Raw genomic sequence first — 22375 nt, forward strand, 5'->3', positions numbered from 1 at the left:
GAAGCAGAATGGGAAGAAGAGAGGATGGGTAGCTAGTGAGTTGGGGAAAGGCTAAATAGCTGGCAAGCAGAGTGAATAGGTGGAAGCCTGGGAAGGGAACTGAATGAGTGAGTGGCAAACTGGGTGTATGGTATCCTTGGTGGCAAGCAGGACTGGATGAGAGTCAATAGAGAACTAAAGAAGGTGCTAGGTCAGCAGTTCTCAAATATTTGTATTGGTGATCCCTTTCACACAGCAAGCCTCTGACTGTGACCCCCTCCCACCCATAAATTAAAAACATATTTATTACAGTATTGCCAGTCCCAAGCATTCAAAAATCATAGGGGTAGGCCTCAAAGAATGATGAGAGTTTTCTTAAATAATACACATTGAGCTCATTTTGTCTTCAGATTTTTGAGTCTTCAGGGTGCACTTGGATCACATTTTCAAGCTTTTCTCCACTACCCTGAGGGCCAGAAATGTACCTTTCAACAATGAAAGATGAGATTCTTACCTAATCACACGAATCCAATACCTGGATCTTTAAGACAAATATCTCATATCCTGGGACTCAGAATCAGGCCTGGAGTAATCAATATCTACTTGCAAAGGGCCCATCTCAGGACATGGGGCGGTGGGAGGAAGCAGGCAGGGGAGCCTGACCATCAGATATGGATGGGTGGTATTGTGACAGGCTAAACCTGAAGGATTCTCATGACCTGGTGCATAGGGTTGCAGCACCACTCACGGTTGACCTGGCCGCTCCTTGCCTATCACAATGGAGGAGTAGCCTGCCAAATTTGAGTGAATAGAGTGGTGTTGCAACCTCGCAATGCCACTCATTCAAATTTGACCAACGCTGTCTGAGTGCAGGGCAGGTGATGGGATTAAGTGGAGCTGCTGGTCTGCCAGGATAGGAGTGGAGCACTGAGCCAGGGGGACATCAGTGAATAACCAGGAAGGTTTTGGCAGTGGTGGGTGAGGGACTGGGGGCAAGGTATTGGAGGGGGGAGCTATGGGTTGAGTGGGGAGTGAGTTATAGAGGCTGCTGGGAGACTGGGATGGTGTTGTGGGGGGAGTGGGAGATCTTGGAGACTGTGACTAGAGGAGCTGATTTGTTGGGGCCTGCGGTGAATGGGAGTTATGTCAGGGTTGCTGGGACATGTGGAGGAGCTGTTAAGATAAGTGGGGGCTGATGCAGGGTTTTTTGGGTATATGTGAAGTGGTAAGGACATTTAGGTATCTGTGTGTGAGGTGGGGTATGTATAGGGCAGGAGTGCCTTGCTAAGTCGCCCCTGTTCATGTTGCACAAGGCTAGCAGAAGCTGGAGCAGAACTAGAGCAGGGTCGCAGGGCCACTCAGATTTGGATCAGCCACCTTTCTGTCATGACGAATGGGCTGGTGGGCCAAATCTGAGTGAAGATAGGAGAGAGCCCAAATTCCTTAGTGCACAGGGTCCCAAAATGCTTTTAATCTGGCACTGCTGGCAATAAGATTAGCAGAGTTGCAATTGTGCCTGCCATCACCTGTGGGAGCAGATGCCACCACTCTCAAGCCACACTTAATAATCTTCAGGGAGCTGGTGTGAGAGCCTGGAAGAGGCAGAGAGTGGAGTCAGGGTACTAAGAGCAGAGAGAATGGAGGAGAAACAGGTGGAAAAGTTGCTGGGTGGAGAAGATGAGGGAGGAGCCTCACAGGTCCAGGCTTGGGAGCCTAAGACAACTGCTGTGCGTCAGGCAAGGAACAGAGCCACTTTCTGTAGTGCTGAGATGTAGGTGACAGGGGCTAATGGAGTTTCAGGGATGGAATGTTGCATGGACCAGGCCTCTTGTGTCTCATTCCAGACCAGAAGTAACTGGAGTATATGGCTGTCTCTACAGCAATCCATGGTGTGACTGTAGTTTGGGCAGACATACCTGCACCAGTACAGCTAAAAATAGCAGTGTAGATGTACCAGTACAGGCTTCAGCATAGTCTGTGTAAGCATGCTGGGGACCTTCGGTACCTACTCATATTGCTAGCATGCACTGAAGCCCACGCTGACACATCTACACTGCTATTTTTAACCATGCTAGCATGGGTAAACCTTCAGTCACACCTCAGATTGCAGTGGAGACATACCCTATGTTCCATGGCTCAGCTGAAACTGGAAATAAGCCTTGTTTGTGCAAGCCAGCACAGGAATTTGGGACTGGCCCTCAAAACTGGCCCACTTCAGCTGGGCCCTACAACTCTTTTTAAAAATTGAAAGAGGACATTTTTTGTTAAATTTACCCTGCAGTGTTGAAACCCAAAACACCAACAGTGCAAATCTGAAAGGTTCAGAGACTATGGGCCTGATCTTGAATTCCTTGGTTCCTTTGGATGGTCCACTAACTTCAATGGACTCAGTCTCGGGCTGCATCTCCCAAGAGATTCAACAGAGCAGGAGCAGCCTGGAAGACCTGAGTTCTCTCTTTGGCTATCTACAGGTTCCTCCCCAGCCCAAAATAGCCATAGCACTTAGCTCTCCTGCCCCCAGCATGCCCTGGCATGCAGCGGGTGACGGGGGGGGAGGGAGCAGTTTAGGGCTGCACTTGAAGTTGGTGGTACTTGGTGTCACTATAGCATCTACAGGACAATTGATCCTGCTCAAATGACCCAAGCAGGGAGCCCTAATATAAATACAAAACACATCAATAGTGAAGGAAAATACATTCAAAAATGAAATAATTGTGCAGCAAGTGCTATGTAGTCAAAAATATACTGTGGGCTGGATCATTCCCTTCCCATGTAAGGAAAAAAACACGAGAAGAACTTCTGTAGGGGGAAATCTCCATAAATGTCATTCAATTGGACTAGCAGGAATTTTCCCCATGTACGAGTCACAGGGCCTGCTCTCAAACCTGGCAGATCCCAGAGGATCCGCAGAAGATTAGTGCCACGGGGCACAGCTACATGGACTACTCCTGGCCATGGTTGCCCCCAGAATCCCTGGAGAGACACTACAGAAAAGACAACACAGCCCCAGTTGTATTAACTTTTCTGCCTGTGGGAGAGGACATCAAGGTGAGAGTATACATGGCTCAAACAGTTTTCAGCTACTGTCCAGAGCAGACTCTGAGGACTCAAGGTGGGGAAAAGACCCATTGAAGCAGATGACCATCTCCCTTCCACATGGGAAAGGGAAGATCTGCACATGGAAGAGACTCTCTGCACACATATATGGGAGTAGGGAAACAAAACCACCAGGAAAGGAATGAAATACCATTGCCAAGTGTCTGTGTAAGTTCCCCCTATTTACCACAAGATGGTGCAGAAACATAAAACGTATTAAGAGATTGGAAGGAAATAGCACAAAGTCTCCCAACTAAACAGCATGAGAATTTTCACCAGCTGTCGACCAAAGGAAAATGTGAAAGACTTAAGAAAATAATATAGGCACAATGTTACAAAGCAAAGCTGTTTCTCTGAACTTTATTTTAGATACATAATTCACAGAATCAGAGCAATATAACTGTTCACACATATTAATCTGTTTAACATTAATCATTTAAAATATATCATGCTGAAATGCTTATTTCAATAAACAAGGGACTAGAAAAAGAAATGCAACCTTGAATTTAATCTAGATAATTTGGTCAAGCAATGACAATATTCCCCCTACTTCTCCTCCCCAAATCAGATGTTACTATATAACAATTACATGTTAATAAGTGACAATAAAAACTTCACCTTGCTTGATGTTTAAAAAGTTGTTTTGCACAATGCTTCTAGATGCACTAATTAAGGTATGACTGATGCTTATGTTTCTGGTTGCTTTTTTAAAAAGTCTTTTAGCACACAAATGTGCTATATTTTTTGAATCCATGCAAGATATATGGAAGGTTTTGCTTAATTTCAGAAGTCAGTGTTTGAAACTTTCTGTTTTTTCATCTATATATCAAGCTGCACCAATTCTTACAGAATCTTTATTTTAAAAAAATCTGTCTCATGCCAAACCTTTTTGGAGGATTTTAAATCCGCTGTATTCCTACAGGTGGCACAGGACACAGAAGTGGAAATAATCTGAACAAAAATTATAGGTGGTGTCTGTAATAGACCTAATTGTGTATAAGAGGGAAGCATGGAGGCTTAAAGATATTTTTCCCTTTTCCTGTTAAAAATCAACTTTTTAAAAAAAATTGCAGGAGGTCGGAGAAATCGCCAGTGGAATAGGTTGAAATTTTGTGGGATTCTTCTCTTTGTCTCCAGCACCAGATTGAACTGAATGGGAGGGATGGAAAAGGGATTTTGCTGATGCTGGTGGAGTTCATCCTACTCTCTGGCTGGTGCTAAACCATTACTGCCAAGATTGACTTTTATTCCTGGCTCATTGAAATACTCTGAACTGGAGAGCAAATGAACCAGATGCAGTGAATGAAATGAACTAGCCAAAAACTCTTCTTTGGGATGAAGAATGTCCCAGACCCCCAATATGTGTTTTATTTTCCTCAAAACTCCCTCACCCCCATTTCAGCACAGCATTACCCAGAAGAAAATGATGTTGGAGGTTTGGGCTTGTGGCTGTGTCCTTAATCAGCTGTCTGAAGCTCTGGCTCTCAGCCCACTCTTCCCCCTATCCTTACTGCTATAATATAATGCTGAACGCCTGCTATTAGAGGTTATTTGGTACTAATCTGCACGGCTTGTTTAAAGAGTTTAGGGTAGCGAGCAAACATCAGGGGAGACACAATGGAGAGGACACTAGCTTCTGTTCCACAGCAGACTCGTCTTCTCTGCTACACCTATAAGGGAAGCAGCAGCGGCCCGCTCATGCGCACTCCGGTTGTTTTTCACAAAGCTAGTCTTAAGTGAGCTGGCAGACTGCAGCCAGCCCGTCTTTGTACAGAGACCACAGAGCTGGGTAGTAGCTGTGAACAGCATCTAGTGCTGTTACTTTTTAGCAATCCCAATGAAGTGTTTGTAGAGAATACACTGATCCTGCCTGCAAACTTTTTGCACGGCAGAGATATTGATCAGTGTAAAGTGAAGATCACATTTCATATGAGATCCTGACTTTTGTTGTTTTTTTCTTACAATATATTTTTATAGACTTTGTTATAAAACATGGTGCTGGGGAAGGTGAAGAGTTTGACAATAAGCTTTGACTGTCTCAATGACAGCAATGTCCCCGTTTATTCTAGTGGGGACACAGTCTCAGGAAGGGTCAATTTAGAAGTTACTGGGGAAATTAGAGTGAAATCTCTTAAAATTCATGCAAGAGGACATGCAAAAGTACGCTGGACAGAATCTAGAAATGCTGGATCCAACACTGCCTATACACAGAATTACACTGAAGAAGTAGAATATTTCAACCATAAAGACATCTTAATTGGGCACGAAAGAGGTAAGTCATTGTATTACACTAGTTAAAATTATATACAATCGCTTTGGATGCAAGAGGGTACGGCATTGTATCGTGCATCTTGTTAGTTATTACAACCTGTTTTTAATGTACAGGTATAAAAAGCCAGAACAAATACGAAAGTAAAAGTGCAATGCCTCTTTGTGGGATTTAGATTTTGATGATATGGAATTTACTGTTAAAACTGCATTGAGGTGCATCTGCAAAGTGCCTACAAGCAAGACTTTTCCCAACTACCTGCCCTTAAACAGAGCCTTTCATACGCACTTCCAATGCATGGGGATTCCATTTGTTTAATGTAAAAACACTTTTGCCCTATGGATCTCATAGACATTAGTAGGCTTTTGCCTCCCTACGGGATTAAGAAAAACTGGAGCAGAAATCAGATGTAAATGGTTTAGTTAATTTTTTTTTTTGGTAATCTCGTCATACATACTGAGATATAATTAATACATAGAATTCTGCTTTTGACATTTATGGAAACAATTCCAATTTTCAGATTATGTATGCGATAATCCTTCAAGGATGGATAATTGTTGGCAGAGAAAGGATTCCATGCGGTTTATTTTGACATATGCAGTCAGCTCCCCACGTGTGGTTTTTTCCTTTGCTTTAAATAAGTTAGTAAAATATCTGAATTTTTTAATACGCTATATGTCAGTGAGACCGCTGTAAAGAAGTCCATCTGAAAGGCCATTTAGAGTCCATTACTGTGTAATTAGACCATCATTTCTAAGTTAGGGTGTTCTCGAACCTGCATTCAATGAAACCTACTGTGCCAGTCCCAATGGAAATGAAAAGTACTGTGGAAAATGATCTAATTTAGGCTAGGAAAAGGGAATAAAGCATTTTCAAGAAAGGAGTGGGTCTTCGGACTGTTCATCTATTGTTTGAATGGTTACATTGTGGAAGTATATAGGAGACTAAGCTTGTTTTTCTGAAGTTTCCACCCTTTGTTAGAAGCGGTTCAATCCTGTTTGGGACCAGTACTGGGGAGTGGGAGGGGGTGCTTATTCTCCTCTTAGCAGATTGGTTTACACGCGTCAGGTGATGGCGATGACTTAATTCCTAGCACAAGAAAATGATGTTAAAAGTGTTTATGTAATTTTCGGCTGTTCTCTCTTTTTACATCTATATGCAGTATATTTGCTGCAGAGATGGGTTTATGAGTAGGGTATTTTCCCCCTTCCCTCCCTAAGAAATGAATATCTGTAAAGAAGTTACATAGTGTATGTTACACAGTCAGGGAAAGGATTTCAGTTACCAGGGTGGAAGCAGGTAAATATAATTGGTAGCGGCATAGAGCTAAAAGGCTCTTTATTTTCCTATCGTGCAAACATTTCATCCGTGCAAAGTGCATTTGCCTTCTCCCCTATTTGCAATCCCTGAATTCCCTACCCCCATCACAGAGGTGCAAAAATGTATGCATGCTTCAGAGCAGGGTGTAGGATCACAAATATGTCCACAGAGGTTCCCAATTGCTGTTTTAAAAGCAAGAACGACTTTGCATGTGTGAGTATATATCTCAGGTGTCTCTCCACGAGTCCCATTCACGTACCTCTATTTGGATGGGAAGGAGACGGAAGATGGAGTAGGTCTGAAGCTTGCAAATGAGAAGCACTTGTAGATAAGCGCAGTGTGTGGTGCGTAAACGCCGGTGATTTGTGCATTCACTTAAACTGTGAGCTTGGAGCAGCTCAGGCCTCCCCTCGCTGTGCAGTACAGCCAGCGACTGCTGCTTCAGTGCACTCTGCGCGGCACGGAAAGGGAGTTTCAATGACTGAGCTCGGGCAGCACCGCTCTGCCTAGCCTGCTTACAGAGACCACGCCCAGTGCTCACTCAGTCATTGGCCCAATGGGGTTTGTTAGCCTGTTGCTAAGGCGATGCCAGCCGCTAATTGGAGGAGGGGAAGGCGGATGGGGGAGGTGGCTCGAAGGCTCCCGGGGTCGTAGCTTGCGGGGCGAAGGGGGCGCTGGCGGCGGCGGTGACCGCTAGCTGCCGCTGCTGCTGCCTGGGCCCGGCATCCTCTCTGGGCCCAGCCCCCTCGTCCAGCGCTGAGCTGTGAGCGGTTAGGGCCTGATCCTGCCCCCGGTGAACTGAGCCGCTCCACGGTGGGAGCAGAATCGGGCCCTCCCCCCGCAGTCTCACTGTTCACATAACCGGTCTCCGTCCAACGGCTCTGGCCGCGGCCCCTCGGGCTGGACCCGCTCCGCGCTGCTAACAGCGCCGGGCCTTGCCGGCTTCGGCCGCGGGGAGTCGTGAGGCTGGAGCGGCTCTGCCCTGACCAGTGACCCGCGTGGCTTAGCACTGGGCTGGCGGGTCCGGAGTAGGGGGCGCCCAGTGTTCCAGACCACACCGGGGCGGGGGGGGGGGTAGCGAGGAGAAGCAAATCCTCCCCTGCGCCCCCTGCCCACGCTTTGCCGTGGCGAGCCGGCGCCCGGCTCTGAGAGCCCCGGGAGCCCGGCCCGTAGGGTGGCGTTAGTGCAGCGCCTGGGCCTAGTCAGGCTGCCCCTTAGCAACCGGCCCCTGTGGCTCGGGCTGGGATTTGAGCCCCTCCTGGCGCGTGGTGGGAGGCGGCACTGGACGCCCCGCAGGCAAGGGGCGGCTCCCCCTGACCTGCCAAGCTGGGTTGCGCTTGGGGGAGGCGCTGAGCAAACGCGCTAGTGTAATGTATACGGTATGTATATGAGCGGCTGGCTGGTTGGGGAGCTGCTCGCGCCGGTTTAGGCCGGTCCTCTCCTGCTCTAGTCTGGTCTGTGATTGACAGCTCAGCACTTGTTTACCACAGCTTTGCTGCTGCTGAGACTCAATGGGAGTGCTGAGCTGGCAGAAAGGAAGAGAAGGAGAGAAACTTCAGTGCCAGGAAATGATTAAAAAGTAGAAAAGGCTAAAGACTAAAATGCCCTTGTGAAAACCTAGGATGCAGTTTCCGTGACATTGCATGCTGGAGATGTGCATAAATCTCCCTTAGGAGGTGTAAATTATCTGATCCTGTGGATATTATGTATCAGAGGGGTAGCCCTGTTAGTCTGGATCTAAAAAGCAACAGAGTCCTTCATCAGACCAGGCAGGTATTCACCCACAAAAGCTCATGCTCCAATACTTACATTAGTCTGTAAGGTGCTACAGGACTGTCCTTCTGTAGATATTATGCCTCTTTCGTATAAGTTGTGGTAAGGAAGTCAAGTGCAGCACACTTCTGGGGAGCAGGGGTGTGAAGGACGAGAACAAAACTCCCTTTTTCTGCCCCTTTTTTTGGGGGGGGGGCTCTCAATCAGGCTGTGGTGAATACAGATATACCCATCAACCCACTTAATTTGCGTTCAAGTATTTATTATTTAACATAGACTTCCCTCAAAATGGAAATTTTGACTGTTTCTCAAGTTTTATAGTTCACGGTAAAATACAGTTTGCTAGGATTCCAGTGTAACATCAAAAAATCACAGATAAGAACAAGGAAGGTCAACTTTTCTGGACCTTGAAAAACTCTGATCCTTCCTGAATACGTATCTAAAGTGTAAAACACTTGAGATGGATTAGCTTTAAACAAGGCTGATTTTTTTGTAGTAGCTAGCCACCCTTCCACACCCTTTGATTTTGCAAGTACTTCCCACATCTTTTTACAGAACAGGATTTTATCTAGTTTCTGACGTCTGTTGCTAGGTAGGAAATAAAAGGAAGATGAATTGCTAAATTCAATCTTCTGGTGCAGACTCCGTAGTAAGTATAACATGGGATTGCTTTTTGAATATTATTAAGCTGTTTCATTTAAGATACCTAGAAATTGTATTGGAAAGTTATTCCCATTATAATTTTGTAATATGTTTAAGTAAACACTGGAATTGTAATAATCACATCCAAGCCTATGTTCAAATCAAGAATATTCTGTTAAAATTGCGGCTAGAATCTTTTTACATAAAAGCATGTTAAACATGTTGCCTATATTTAACAATTTTTTGTTTTATTGAATCCAAATAGATTGTATCTTAGTAAGAAATATCACTATTTTTAAGAGTTCAGATGTTAATCCCTTGCAATACAAACAAGAAACCTATGTAATATATTGTGATATGTAAAATGTTCAAGGTTAAATAGCTTTTTGGGTTTTTTCCTCCTAGATGATGACAATTCTGAAGAAGGCCTCAACACTATTCATTCAGGAAGGCATGAATATGCATTCAGCTTTGAGCTTCCACAGACGTAAGTACTACATATAATACCAATGCTGTATGAAATAATGTTGAACTACATACTTATGAAAGCAAGCACTGTACGGAAAATTCTAGTTGTGGGGGGGGGGGAATAAAACCCTTTTCAATGGTGGTAGGGATTCCACTAAAACATGCTACAAGGACATAGTCCTATTAAACTATTAAAGAGGTTACTTTTATTCTAAGTGGAAACATTTTGAAAATTAGGGCTATTGATTGAAGGGCAGCAATCATTTCCTTTTGTGACCTGTTGCGAGTATAATGTGTGCCACTTGGTCATACTGTGCAGTGTTTTACTCACTATACAGAGGATAAAGGAACCAGTTGACCACTGGACCCTGCAAAGTTGCTGAGATCACTTCCTGATGAATCAAGATTCTACTGCAGCCCTGTAGATAAGCAGAGTTAGTAATAAGAAGATAATTTAATACTAATCCATTTGGATTTATCTGGACCAAATGTGATAGAATAAACTACATCTGAACAGAGGGGTAACTTTGAGAGTTTAGACTAGTAAATGGGGGGAAAAGGGACATATATTTAGATAGCAAGGAACAATATTAGGTCAGGCAATGTTAATACTTTAATAAAATGTAATCTGGACATAAAGAAATGGGATGTCCCTCTGAGAAAATGGCTAAAATGTACATAAATGCAAAAATGAGAGATCTGAAATTATTTATACACAGGAGATATCAACTTCATGGGCTTAACTCAAATATCAGTGAATACTAAGTAATGAGAGAGAGGATCAGGAAGAACAGAAGCAGAGAGAAGACTTTCAATATAAAACAGAAGTAATTGAGATAGAAAACCTTGGATAAATACCATGCAAGTTGGGATATCCTAACTTCCACATTAAAACCAATAAAGTGCCTGATTATTAGAGATGCTGAGCACCTGCATTTCCCATGGCTTCGATGGAACTTGCAGATGCTCAGTACTTCTCAGGCTCGGACTAATGTGATACTGCTGGAAATGCTATAATATGACTAGAAACACATTAAAAAAGACTCCTCTATGGAATTCTAAAAGCCAGCTGGGCACTCAGGTGAGAACATCATTTACCAGTATTCAGAATGCTCTTTTGACTCAAACTCTGTTATACAGACTCTGCTTGTGTGTTCACAAAATTCTGTTCTCATTTTGGAAAAAAAATGGTTTTCCATTCTGTAATTGGGACTAGACTTTAGGGAAGTAATCAGGAAGTAAACATGTGGGTGAACAACCTGAGTGGTAGGTTTGGACTTCAAAACCAGTGGTCTGGACTTAGGAGATGTAGAAGTTGGAGATGGAAGAAGACAAGTTAATTATTAAAAGGACTGGTCAAAACAGTCTTTTTTTTTTTAGTGTTAATGACTTAAAAGCAACCATGAAATTAGCTCATGATGAAGAACTTTAGAAAGAGAGAACTGATGATAAAAGCCTGAAGAGTAATTTAGTATAGCGAAGTGGAGGGTATAAAGAAATGGGATGTCCCTCTTAGAAAATGGCTTAAAGTATAAAGATGGTATAAACTCACTGGTTAAGTGCTGAAAAATAGGGTGATGATAAAAGCCTTCAACTTGGATTTTAATAGCACTGAGAAAAAGTAAGCACATTTCTCTGATGTACAGATAGAGGTGTCAAACTATAGGTTGAAAGAAATTACTCTAGCACTGCATAAAGACAGTGAAGCTGGGTTTAATTCCTGTTTTCTGTGTAAAATTCTAGGATATAGAAATACAGAAGTACAATTCAGGAAATCAGAATACTGCAGATTGAGGCTCTTAGTTATTTTACAATGTTAGAGAAACATAGGGGTTGGTCAGGCAGCTCTTTGTAATGTCTGAACTAGGTTGTCTAAAGTCAACTACAAGAGCAAGAGGTTAAACTAGCTAAAGGAGAATCAGATACAATAGGAATGTAGGCACAATTAAACTGTACTCAGAATAGTTAATCTATAAAATAGACTACCACAGATAGCAGTTGGAGCAATTCATACTAATTTTAAAACTGTTGTTAGCATTACTTTGTCCTAGAACTTTGTATATTCCAGATTTAAAAGTAGCTTCTTGTAAGTTTAAAGGAAATGTGTATCCTTGTGGCATGTTCTAGCAGAATTCCTATGATAGTGAACATTTTGACAAACCTACTGTAAAATGAATTAAAATTCAACTACAGAGATTTTTTCTCCCAAACTTAATCCCTTTTGAAATATGGAAACTTTGCAAATAAGTTATGCTTAAATATTATGCAGCATAAACAATACTGTACAACTTATTGATTCTTATTCTGATCAGTTGTATCACTATTAGAAAGAGAGGATAAAGACTTACTCAATTTTGACCTTTGTGTCCTGCACAGACCACTTGCTACCTCATTCGAAGGCAGACATGGCAGTGTGCGCTATTGGGTGAAAGCCGAATTGCACAGGCCTTGGCTTTTACCAGTAAAATTAAAGAAGGAATTTACAGTCTTTGAACATATAGATATCAACACTCCTTCATTACTGGTAAGACTTGACAGAATTACTAATTGTTTTGGGTTTTGGCATACAAAAAAAGTATAACTTAAACAACATCAAAATCTTCAATTTTTACTAATATGCTCGTTAAACTGCAACTATGCTTTAAATATTGCATTTGAGCAACTCCTGATAGCTGACAATTTGAAAACAAACTTCAAGTACTTGGAGTTGCTTATTTTTAAATATACATTTAACTTCAGCTGTGAACTGCATATGATAAACTATGAAATCTCTCTTTCAAGAGAAAATTGTATTAACTGTTCTTTGATTTTAATAAAGAATAATTTAGTTTTTTGAGAAGCAGTGTTACTCCTATTAATCTTTCAACAATAGACTGCTAACTTAAAAATGCAAAGTAAAATTGTACTACAGTGCATTATTCATAACTTCAATATGGATATTGTCTGCCAATGGGGAGAAATTATCACAATTCTGTAGAATAATTTTCTCAAATTTTATTTTACTAAACTATTTGGATATTGCATTAAGATGTTTTCCATGAGGCACACTCATTTCAATCTGGCCTGAAATCCCTTTTCTTTTTTGCTCAAATGGTAACATAGGCAAAAAAAATAAATAAAATACAGTCCATTGAAATAGGTTTCTTTTGTGTATGGATGAAAAAAGTTGGATTTTCCTAGACAATTCAGTGGGCTTTGGATCAGGGCCTTAACCCTGATCTCATGTAAGGCAACAAGAGAAATACATTGATTTAGATGGGAATGGCAGCAGGATCAATATTCAGGTAGCCAGGGATTGGGATTTTTTAATTTATTTTTATTTTTCAAAAGTAAAATGGAATATGGAAAGATGTTTTAATTACAGATTATTATATGGAAAGTTATACTGACAGTATGTTGCAGAAATATGGGCTAAAAAGCCACTAACTGTCACATATACAGTATTTTCTAATTTAAATTAAGTCAGAGTTGAGGATGAGCATGACATGGGTAGCTCTTTGGTTAATTACCACCGCTAGTGCTGGGATGACTTTTTAGGACAAAACTTGCTTGCTTTACTTACATAATGCTGTTGAAGTGAACAGGACTATTCTCATGAGTAAAACAAGCAGCAGGAGTTGGCCTTTAAACTCTAATGGTTAATCCTCTGTGTTGATTAAAAGATATGTAGAGGTACTTCTGTTCTGCACTGAACCCAAATTTAATCACGGGTATCTATTGTTCTTTTGCAGTCTCCCCAAGCAGGCACAAAAGAAAAGACTCTCTGTTGTTGGTTTTGTACCTCAGGCCCAATATCCTTAAGTGCCAAAATTGAAAGGAAGGGCTTCACCCCAGGTATGTAGCAGAGTAATTACAGAAAAAAAGACTTTTTTTTTTTAAGTACCTTTTTACATGTATAGCCATATGTAAATAATAAGTACTTGTGCGTATGCTGTTAGTCAAAACAGACCAAGTGGTAACTGTCTTCAAGTTGTTATAGTACATAAACTGCACATTTTGTTATATTTGCTTATGTTGTGCATGATTCTGTTTCTGTTGAAATCAATGGGTGTTTTGGCAGTAAGTTCAGTAAGAGCAGCATCTGGCCCATTGTAACCACGTTTAGATTGCTGAAAATGTTCTTGTTATATTACATAGCAACGCAAGAACAATATGAAATTCTGTTTTGTTCCAGGTGAATCAATTCAGATCTTTGCTGAGATTGAAAACTGCTCTTCCCGTATGGTGGTGCCAAAGGCAGCCATTTATCAAACCCAGGCATTCTATGCCAAAGGAAAAATGAAGGAAGTAAAACAGCTTGTTGCCAACTTGCGTGGGGAATCCCTGTCATCTGGGAAAACAGAAACCTGGAATGGGAAACAGTTGAAAATTCCACCTGTTTCCCCCTCTATCCTTGACTGTAGTATAATCCGTGTAGAATACTCACTGATGGTAAGTAAAATGCTCGGATTTTCTCAAAGCATGTATTAGGGTCTCAAACACGTGGCCCATGGTGTTCCCCTCGCCGCCCCCCCCCAAGTATTTCCTGTCGCCACCAAGCTCTCCCCCTCCCCCCATGTGCCACATCCCCTCTCTTCTGCCTACCGCCAGGCGCTTCCCACTACCAAACACTCTTTGGCAGCACTTAACGCTTTCCAGGAGGGAAGGGGGAGAAGCAGGGAGCTGCATGCTCAGGGAAGTAAGCGGGGTAGGGGCAGAGATTTGGGGAAGGAGTTGGAATGGGGGTGGAGAAGGGGTGGAAAGAAGCGGGGTAGAGGCAGGGCCTCATGGAAGAGGTGGAGTGGGGGCAGGGCTGGGGCAGTGTGTTGAGGGGGTGGGGGAGGTGTCAGTGATGTGGCCCTTGGGTCAATATACTAGTCCTTGTGGCCCTCATGGTCATTTGAGTTTGAGACCCCTGGTGTATATGATATGAATAATTTTCATGGAGACATCCACACAAGTTTGAAACAAACTTAGATATTTTTGGCTAGTTGGCTGTGAAACCTACATATCTTCAGCAGTAATCCTTGCTGCATTATAATGTGATGTGCATTTGGAACTTAAACTATTCAACAGGAAATTTACTAAGGGTGATTGGTTAAAACCATGGCAGATCTTAAAATATTTGCCTGTCAGCTAAGCAGATATATAATGTAAGCGGAAAACTTGTGCAGCTGGGCTTTGATGCTGAGAGATGATGAGAATCCTCAGCTTCCATTTATTTTGGTTGGACTTCAGGGAGCTCAGCACTTTTCAGGATTGAGCCTAAAGGAGGAAGAGAAGCAAGACTCATGTGGATATTAGAGCAGAATTTAGCTCACTAAATCAGACAAAGGGCTCATGGAAAACCACAAAGACCATCTGTTTCAACATTTAATCATGGCCTTTTTGTCACTTACTTTTTAGGTGTATGTTGATATTCCTGGAGCAATGGATTTATTCCTTAATTTACCACTTGTCATTGGTACTATTCCTCTACATCCATTTGGCAGCAGAACGTCAAGTGTAAGCAGTCAGTGTAGCATGAATATGAACTGGCTTGGTCTGCCACTGCCTGAAAGACCTGAAGGTAATTTGACAATACAACTCCCAAACAATTCACTATTTTTCTTGATTTTTTTTTCCCCCCTAACACTTCACTGATACTTTAAGACCTAGATTATCCCCTCCTGCAATAAAAGACACAGAGCAGGAGGAAATCTCCTCAGGGTTGCTACCTTGTTGAGATCTCCTCCACATCATTCCACTATGAGGTTAGAGTTCCTTTTTGCCTCCCCTAACCCCAGAAAGGTAATCTGCCACAACAACTGGCAGGTTCAGTGGAATCAGTGCACAGAAGGACAGGGCCATCTGTGGAATTTGAGTACCTCCACACCAGCTCTGTCTCAGGCAGTGTAGCCCACTGCAGCTATGCTACGAAGGTCTCACTGCGACCCCAGGATCCCTGGTAGCAGATGCTTTGTGGAAAGGTAATAGTCTATATTACCTTTTTATGGGAATTCTCCACATGACTGGAAGGGGGGAAATGATGTGCATTCCCATTCCCTCTTTTTGGGATACCTAGTCTTCAGCCCAGCTCAGGGAGAGATCCTGTATGGGATCCAGAGGAATGTGAGGTTGCCCTGCTCCCCCTACAAAAAATGTGGGGATTTCAGGGGGACAGTCAAACCAAAGTAGATGAAAATTCTCAAGGTGTCTTAGTGTAAACTTATTTTCTTAGATTTATGTTAAATAGCATGGACTGGTATTACACACAAGACAATCTATAACACTTGTCACTGAGCACTTTTACCTACCTAGTGCAAATAATAAAGTTTAATATTTGTCATGTTATGTATTTTGACATGCATAAGAACTGTTGTTCGAACTGCGTGTACCTTTTCCCTACAGCACCTCCTAGCTATGCAGAAGTGGTCACAGAGGAGCAAAGGCAGTCCAGCCTTGTACCCATAGCTGCTTGTGATGATTTTGAGAGGGCACTTCAAGGACCATTATTTGCATATATCCAGGAGTTTCGTTTTCTGCCTCCACCTCTCTATTCAGAGGTAAGCAAACAAAAATGCAGTTAGCCATAACGGTCTATTTTGCATTTTTTGTGTTCTCCATTCTAGTAGCAAAAGTTCAATAAGCAGAAAATGAAAACTTGTGTTCCACCCCCTAACATTTATATAAATCACTAAAGCAAAACATGGAGCAAGATTTTCTTTCACTTACACCAGTATAATTCTGAAGTATTTCATTTACTTCATTGACTAGTGAAGATATACACCAGTGTACCTGACAGCATAACCGGGCCTATAAATGGCAGCTGCAAGTGCTCATTATCTCTAATAAAATTAAATCAGGCCACTTTTATTTCAAGGTGCCTACATTTGGATTTAGAGGTTAATTTAAGACCCCTGTCTATGAAAGTTTTGGCTCTAGTCTTATAGATAGGTGATTTCTGTTGTGGAGCCTGATTTTTCAGAGCTCTCAAGCCACCCACATCTTACTCTAATATAAGTAGGAGTAAGAGGTATTTCTTATAGTCTCAAATTTCTCACTGGAGTGAGCTGATAATTCTTTGATCACTTTCTTATTTCTTTATTACTCTCTTTCTATTGGGCCACTAACCTTAAGTCTATTAATAGTAAACAAGGACAAAAATAATATTTTATATCATCCATCTTCATCTTATATCCCTTGATGTATGCTACCCTCAGTTTTCACCATGTTTAAAAGGTGATATATTCAGGGTTGATAGTTGTGTGCTTCAGATCTCTTGAGTGTTAGCTCCTAAGAGACTAGAAGCCCGTTGGCGGACCCTTGTGCTAATTCCATCAATTTTTTGCAAATTATCCAGAATATTGATTTTTATAGTGGAATCAAGTTTTTTCTCTCTCTCGTAATTACCTTTTACAGTACAATTACATTTGCAATATGTCCTTTGACTATCAGTAGGTACTTCAATAGTACGTATAAAGCTATAGTTTGATAGGAATAGGGGGCACTATATTAGTCAATATCTTTATATATTTTTTTCATTTATTGGATTACTAAAGTGTGATTCCAGTTTGGCCATCTAGGCCTGATCAGACATAGCACTTGGTAAATGTAGCTACATCACTAGGGCTGTGATTCCAGTTTTAATTCTTTTGGTTAATATTCAAGTACTGAGTTGACTTTTTTGGTTTCTTGTTGATCTAGAGAGCATTTAACATTGTTTAGGTCCAGAGTATCTCATACCTCCATCAAATTAGTTTTTCTGCCTGCCCTTTCAGGTCAGTCAGTGATGGCTATTTGGCTTGTCTCTTTCTATCCTCTAAAAAAAGAACAGGCGTACTTGTGGCACCTTAGAGACTTAGTATGAGCACTCCTGTTCTTTTTGCGGATACAGACTAACACGGCTGCTACTCTGAAACCTTTCTAGTCTCTGACGTCCTTCTGAGGCAGGGCTTTCGTAATCGGAATCCACTTGTGTAGAATAAGCTTCCAGCTGAGAAATGACATGCTTGGATCAGGCTGATTTAAAATCTGTCTTAAATATAAGATTCTTCAATGCCACTTGGGATGGATTTTAAGCTTTTTATAAAACATCTTCGGATGAGCAGGCAGTATCAGTGCCTGTTGAGTGATATCTTTGTAACTGCAAGAGGGAAAACTATTTGTGTAGAATAAAAGAACAACACTTTTTTTATCCTTTGTTTAGCTGTATTTCTGTCAATTCTACGTGTTAAGAAAGTAACATTATTAGTTTAGATTGTAGAATGGTAATACTCCACACCTGGAACACTAACAAACCAGCTGTGTTTTGATTTGTAATGCTGAAGACTCCAAACCAAGGAATTCAATCCACTATTGATTTGGGTATTGTTGCTGTTTTTCATGAAAAACAGCTCAAAGCCAGACTTTCATAGGTATTCATATACATTGCCTGTATATGCAGAAAGGCACCTAGTGAGATTTTCAAAAGGCCATAAATTTCTAACTCCTATTGATTTTGTAGACAGTACAATGACAGTGTACAATATTTCCCCCTAAGATGTATATGTAAGATAGCTAATATAGTTTTCTTTTCGAGATAGTATGTTGCAACAAATGAGAAGCAGGGAGAGTAAAGCTACATGACCTTGAAACACCTCAATAGCAGAAACTGGTTAACTGTCAAATTGTTCTAAAATAGTTCTTGACCAAAACGAAAATCACTGTTTTACTGATTTCTCTACTTTTTTTCAAGAAAAATTTCTGCATTTGATAAATTAGGAGTACATCAGTATAAGTTCATGAGTAATATTCAGTGATATCATTAGCAAAAAGTATGTTTCATATAAAATATCACTTAAGCATACTATTCAACACATTTCAAATAACTGAAAATTGTTTGTGCCTTACAAATAATTAGAAATGTCACCTTTTTAATGTTTTTTATCCATTAATTTTCATTGTTTACATGATTAGCTCTTTATGCCTAAACTCATGGTACTATCAGGTCATAGCTATAGCCTTCCATTGTGTTTTAAAATACACAAAATTAAACATGGATGTATTGGATACAAGCCAATATGGATAATTGGTCACCTGATCCAAAGTCCATTATAGTCAACTAGTCACTTTCTATTGACATTAGTGACCTTTGGATTGGACACAGTGTTTGTTTGTTTGTTTGTTTTGTTTGTTTGTTTTATCACAATATATGTAACTTGTGAATTTTATTCTTAATCTTTTTTAAAAAAAGTTGTAAACTAAATTACTATTTTTTTCCTTCCATTCAGATTGATCCAAATCCAGATCAGCCCACAGATGACAGACCATCTTGTCCCTCTCGTTGAAGGAATCATTCACTAGCTGACTTGATTTGGATTTTTAGTCGTATCTCTGCCGTGTTGAGGATCAAGGCGTCATATCAGAGATATACTTTCAAAGGAAGTGGTATTGCTCTTGCCTGTAAAACGGTGAATAAGTGAAAACAACCTGTGATCATGCTTTTGAAGCCTACAACATCATAGGACTGCTCCACATGCTTGAAGACCTGAACTTTTTTCCCTTAAATACTGGCACATACTAGGAGCAGCCTTATTAGCCTATGTTAATATGTGTCAAAACACTCACCATGTTGTAAAAGAGGGATGAGGACATCCTCTTCTGATTTGAAAATTTGCACATGCACATTGCTTATGTTGTGCGGTTCAGTGTCACTACAGCTTTTTCTCATTTATGCTGGACTGTTACCCCTTCTAACTTGTTTGTGGTCCGCACAACAAGGAGCAAAAAGAAAGCTTTGAAAAAACAGTAACTTTAAAATGAAAAATGCACTGACTTTTTTTTCTTTTAATTTAATGTAGCCTGGACTTTACCTATGTATGCACATGCTCAGAATTGTCCTAGTAGACTGATCATGTATCACCTCTTCAGCTGTGGATTTATTTACGAACATCAAATGCCTTCAAGCCAATCCTTCTTGCTGTATGTTTTGCAGCCTACTGTAGTAGATACGCAACAGTTATATGGAAAAAAATTAACAGGAGAATAATAGACTTCTGCAAGATTGTATACCTTCTTGATTTCTTTTAAGAATTTGTTGCCTTTCTACTATTACCGCAAAGAAGCATTTTGTTACAGACTGCCTAAAATCACTTAATCTCAGGTGAACTCATCACTTGCCAAACCGTTGGAAAGCTATGTGTGTTTTGTTATGTTGCACTGTTACTTTTTCGCTGTTTTTTTTTTCCTTTTGGTTTTTATTTGAAAGGGGGATTTAGAAAAGGGACATACCCATAAGTAACAAATGCACCCTCCTTCCCTTTTTATCTTTTTGCAACTTCAGAAGAGATCGGTCAAGTTTTGAAGCTTAAAAGAAGGCAGCCCCAGCAGACACCAGCCAAGGGTTTTAAACAAGAAATAGTAATATACTGTTCATGATTCATCGTGAGGTGGAAAGGGAAATTGAATTTATTTTTATACATAGTTACTTAATCACCAAATCTATACATACATAGTGAGTTTCTAGTCTAAAAGTATATTTTAAAGTGCAAGAAGAGTATAGGGTTGGTGAAATGGCTGTTTGTGTACTTTGTTGATCTTCAGCATTTACAAAATTGTAAAACAATAAAAGATTCTCACAAAAATGAAATTGGGCCAGAATAGCAAAATTACCAGCCCTATTAGAATATTAGCTAGCAGAGATTTGTCTTGATTGATTCCCTTTCGTGCCCTTGAACTAAAAGCATGTATCCAAGCAAAAAAATTGTAACTGTACTGCCACATATGTAGAAAACTTCAAGTACTTGAAGACTGGGGGCTTCCACCCTGCACATTGTGGAAGGGATAAACTGTTAGAGTGTTTGGGACAGGTGCATGGGGGCAGGGAACCATTGGATCCATTAGCACACGTATCAGGATGTAGGCATTGGGAATTTTATAGGTTCATTTGCAAAAGCTGTTCATGTATAAACTTTTTTTCAGAAAGAATTCAAGCACGATTTTTAACAAAAATAGTGTTTCTTGGGTTGGCTATTTAACATTCATGTCTATTCTGTCATTTAATGCCATTGTGTTACAAAGTGGTTGAAAATAAAAGTTAAGTCTCTGGCATGGTGGAATGCCGTCTTGCTTTTAAGGCTTCATAAAAAACAAAATAGGCTTTTCCATAAGTGGCCTTTATGAAAACATGGAAGACACTTCATGTTTAAAAATGACAGGGTGAAAAAAAACCCAGTGTAAATACGAATCGCGTTTTAAGTGATTCAGTTAAAGGGTTTGGGCTTCAGCAAGCAAACTAATATGCTGGATAATAAGGAAGCTGGGTGAATTTTTTTTTTTTTAATTTTACTAGACCATTTTTTTAATGTCCCTCCCCCACAAAAAGGAAAAAAAAACTGATGGGTTTGTTGGCATAAAAGGGCATTTGGTGGTTTTTTCCTTTTCTTTATTTTTTTTTCCTTTTTTGTTTGTTTGAAACAGACAAGGGAACAATTGTTGGATATGCATAGCATTAAATACTTATCACAATATAATGAAAAATGACATACGAAGCAGGATTGACCAATATCATCATAATTGGCACTGTATCACAAAGTGTGATCAGATTCAGAGTTCTAAAAATGTTGTCAAATAGTCATTTCCATTAAAGTATTTTACACAATTCTTTAGAGGCATTATTTTTCTTGTTATATAAATATTGGTCAATTCCTGATGTTATGAAACATGAGCATCACAGTTGTTAGCCCAGTATTCAAGCTAGATTCCTGATTTTTTTTGAATTAGGAAAAAAGAGTAAAATCCAAAATGTTAAGAGAAACTAAGTGCAATATTAAATGTTTGCTTTATGGTTTATATTCTATGGCTGTTTGTATTTTTTTTTCCTCCTCCCCCCAGTTTGGTGCTGAATATGTCCTTGTAGACTGATTTCAGAAAAAGTGGAAAACAATTTCCTATTGCTCTTCCTTGTGAAAAATAAACTTTTTTTTTTTTAACAAAAAACCGTCTTTGTCTTGAGGTGCTTTATGTAGACAACTACAAAACTTTTGCTATGAAACTGTTTGTGAGAAAGTGTGACTTAACACTTTACTATTTACATGACAAGTTTGGAAATTTGTCATAGGGCTCAATCATGAGATTGTCTTCAGTCTGAACTGCTTGTAACCAATGTTTTGTAAGATCAACCATTTAAGTAACACAGGCACTAAGCTTCAGGCCCACCAGCTGCTGCTATGCAGCTATCCCAGTGACCTATCAGGATGGGTGGGTATTATACCCTAGTTTCCAACATAGGAAAGCACTAATTATTTATAGGACATCTGTAAAAGACACTAAGTTTATATATAGTTATAGGAGAAGCCATAGCGGCCTATTCAGGTTGCCTAATTTTTTCCCAGCACCTAAATTTTATAGTAGCTTTTTGTTTGTTTGTGGGGGGCGTGCACTAGTGCTTCCATGATTTGCATCTGAAACGTGGAAGAGCAGCAGATGATGATGATGTTGGGATCAGGAAGGTGCCTTTTGCTGCCCCCATTCATTTGGGTAGTTATAAGCTGTTAGCAAAACACAGATGGGAAAGGGGAATTATTAAGTAGAGCTTGCTAGATACTGACTAGTAAATTCCCTCAGTGTTCCAACAATGAACACACCACCAGGGAGTCCTGCAGCATACCACAAACAGCTGAACCTCTGGCAAAATGTATTACCCACCTCCTGTATCAAAATATCATTTGGCTTAAGGGCTAGAAGCCAAAGACCAGTTACATAAGTTGGGAATGGAAACCACCGTTAGGAGATGGTAGCTACAGTTATGCTAGAGACCTTACAGTGACACAGCCCTACCGATGCTACTGCACTGTGCTAAGATATCTTCTGTAACTGCTCTATCGTGAC

The 22375-nt window shown here is 40.5% G+C and overlaps 1 protein-coding gene across 3 annotated transcripts; it reads left to right on the forward strand.

The window, feature by feature from the left end:
- Positions 1-4814: 4814 nt before the first annotated feature.
- ARRDC3 (arrestin domain containing 3) lies at positions 4815-21472 on the forward strand. 3 transcript variants are annotated; one of them, XM_030566602.1, is made up of 8 exons: positions 4820-5347; positions 9485-9566; positions 11924-12071; positions 13279-13381; positions 13722-13978; positions 14933-15095; positions 15917-16071; positions 18778-21472. In XM_030566602.1, the coding sequence occupies exons 1-8, from the start codon at positions 5068-5070 to the stop codon at positions 18832-18834; spliced, it is 1245 nt and encodes a 414-aa protein (XP_030422462.1). In that variant the 5' UTR covers positions 4820-5067; the 3' UTR covers positions 18835-21472. The 3 variants fall into 3 exon arrangements, with proteins under 3 accessions (XP_030422463.1, XP_030422462.1, XP_030422464.1); XM_030566603.1 differs by lacking the exon at positions 18778-21472 and having other exon boundaries at positions 4815-5347; positions 15880-16009; XM_030566604.1 differs by lacking the exons at positions 4820-5347; positions 11924-12071 and having other exon boundaries at positions 9483-9566.
- Positions 21473-22375: the final 903 nt, after the last annotated feature.

This window comes from Gopherus evgoodei, chromosome 6, assembly GCF_007399415.2.
Source record: "Gopherus evgoodei ecotype Sinaloan lineage chromosome 6, rGopEvg1_v1.p, whole genome shotgun sequence".
Taxonomy (NCBI): Eukaryota; Metazoa; Chordata; order Testudines; family Testudinidae; genus Gopherus; species Gopherus evgoodei.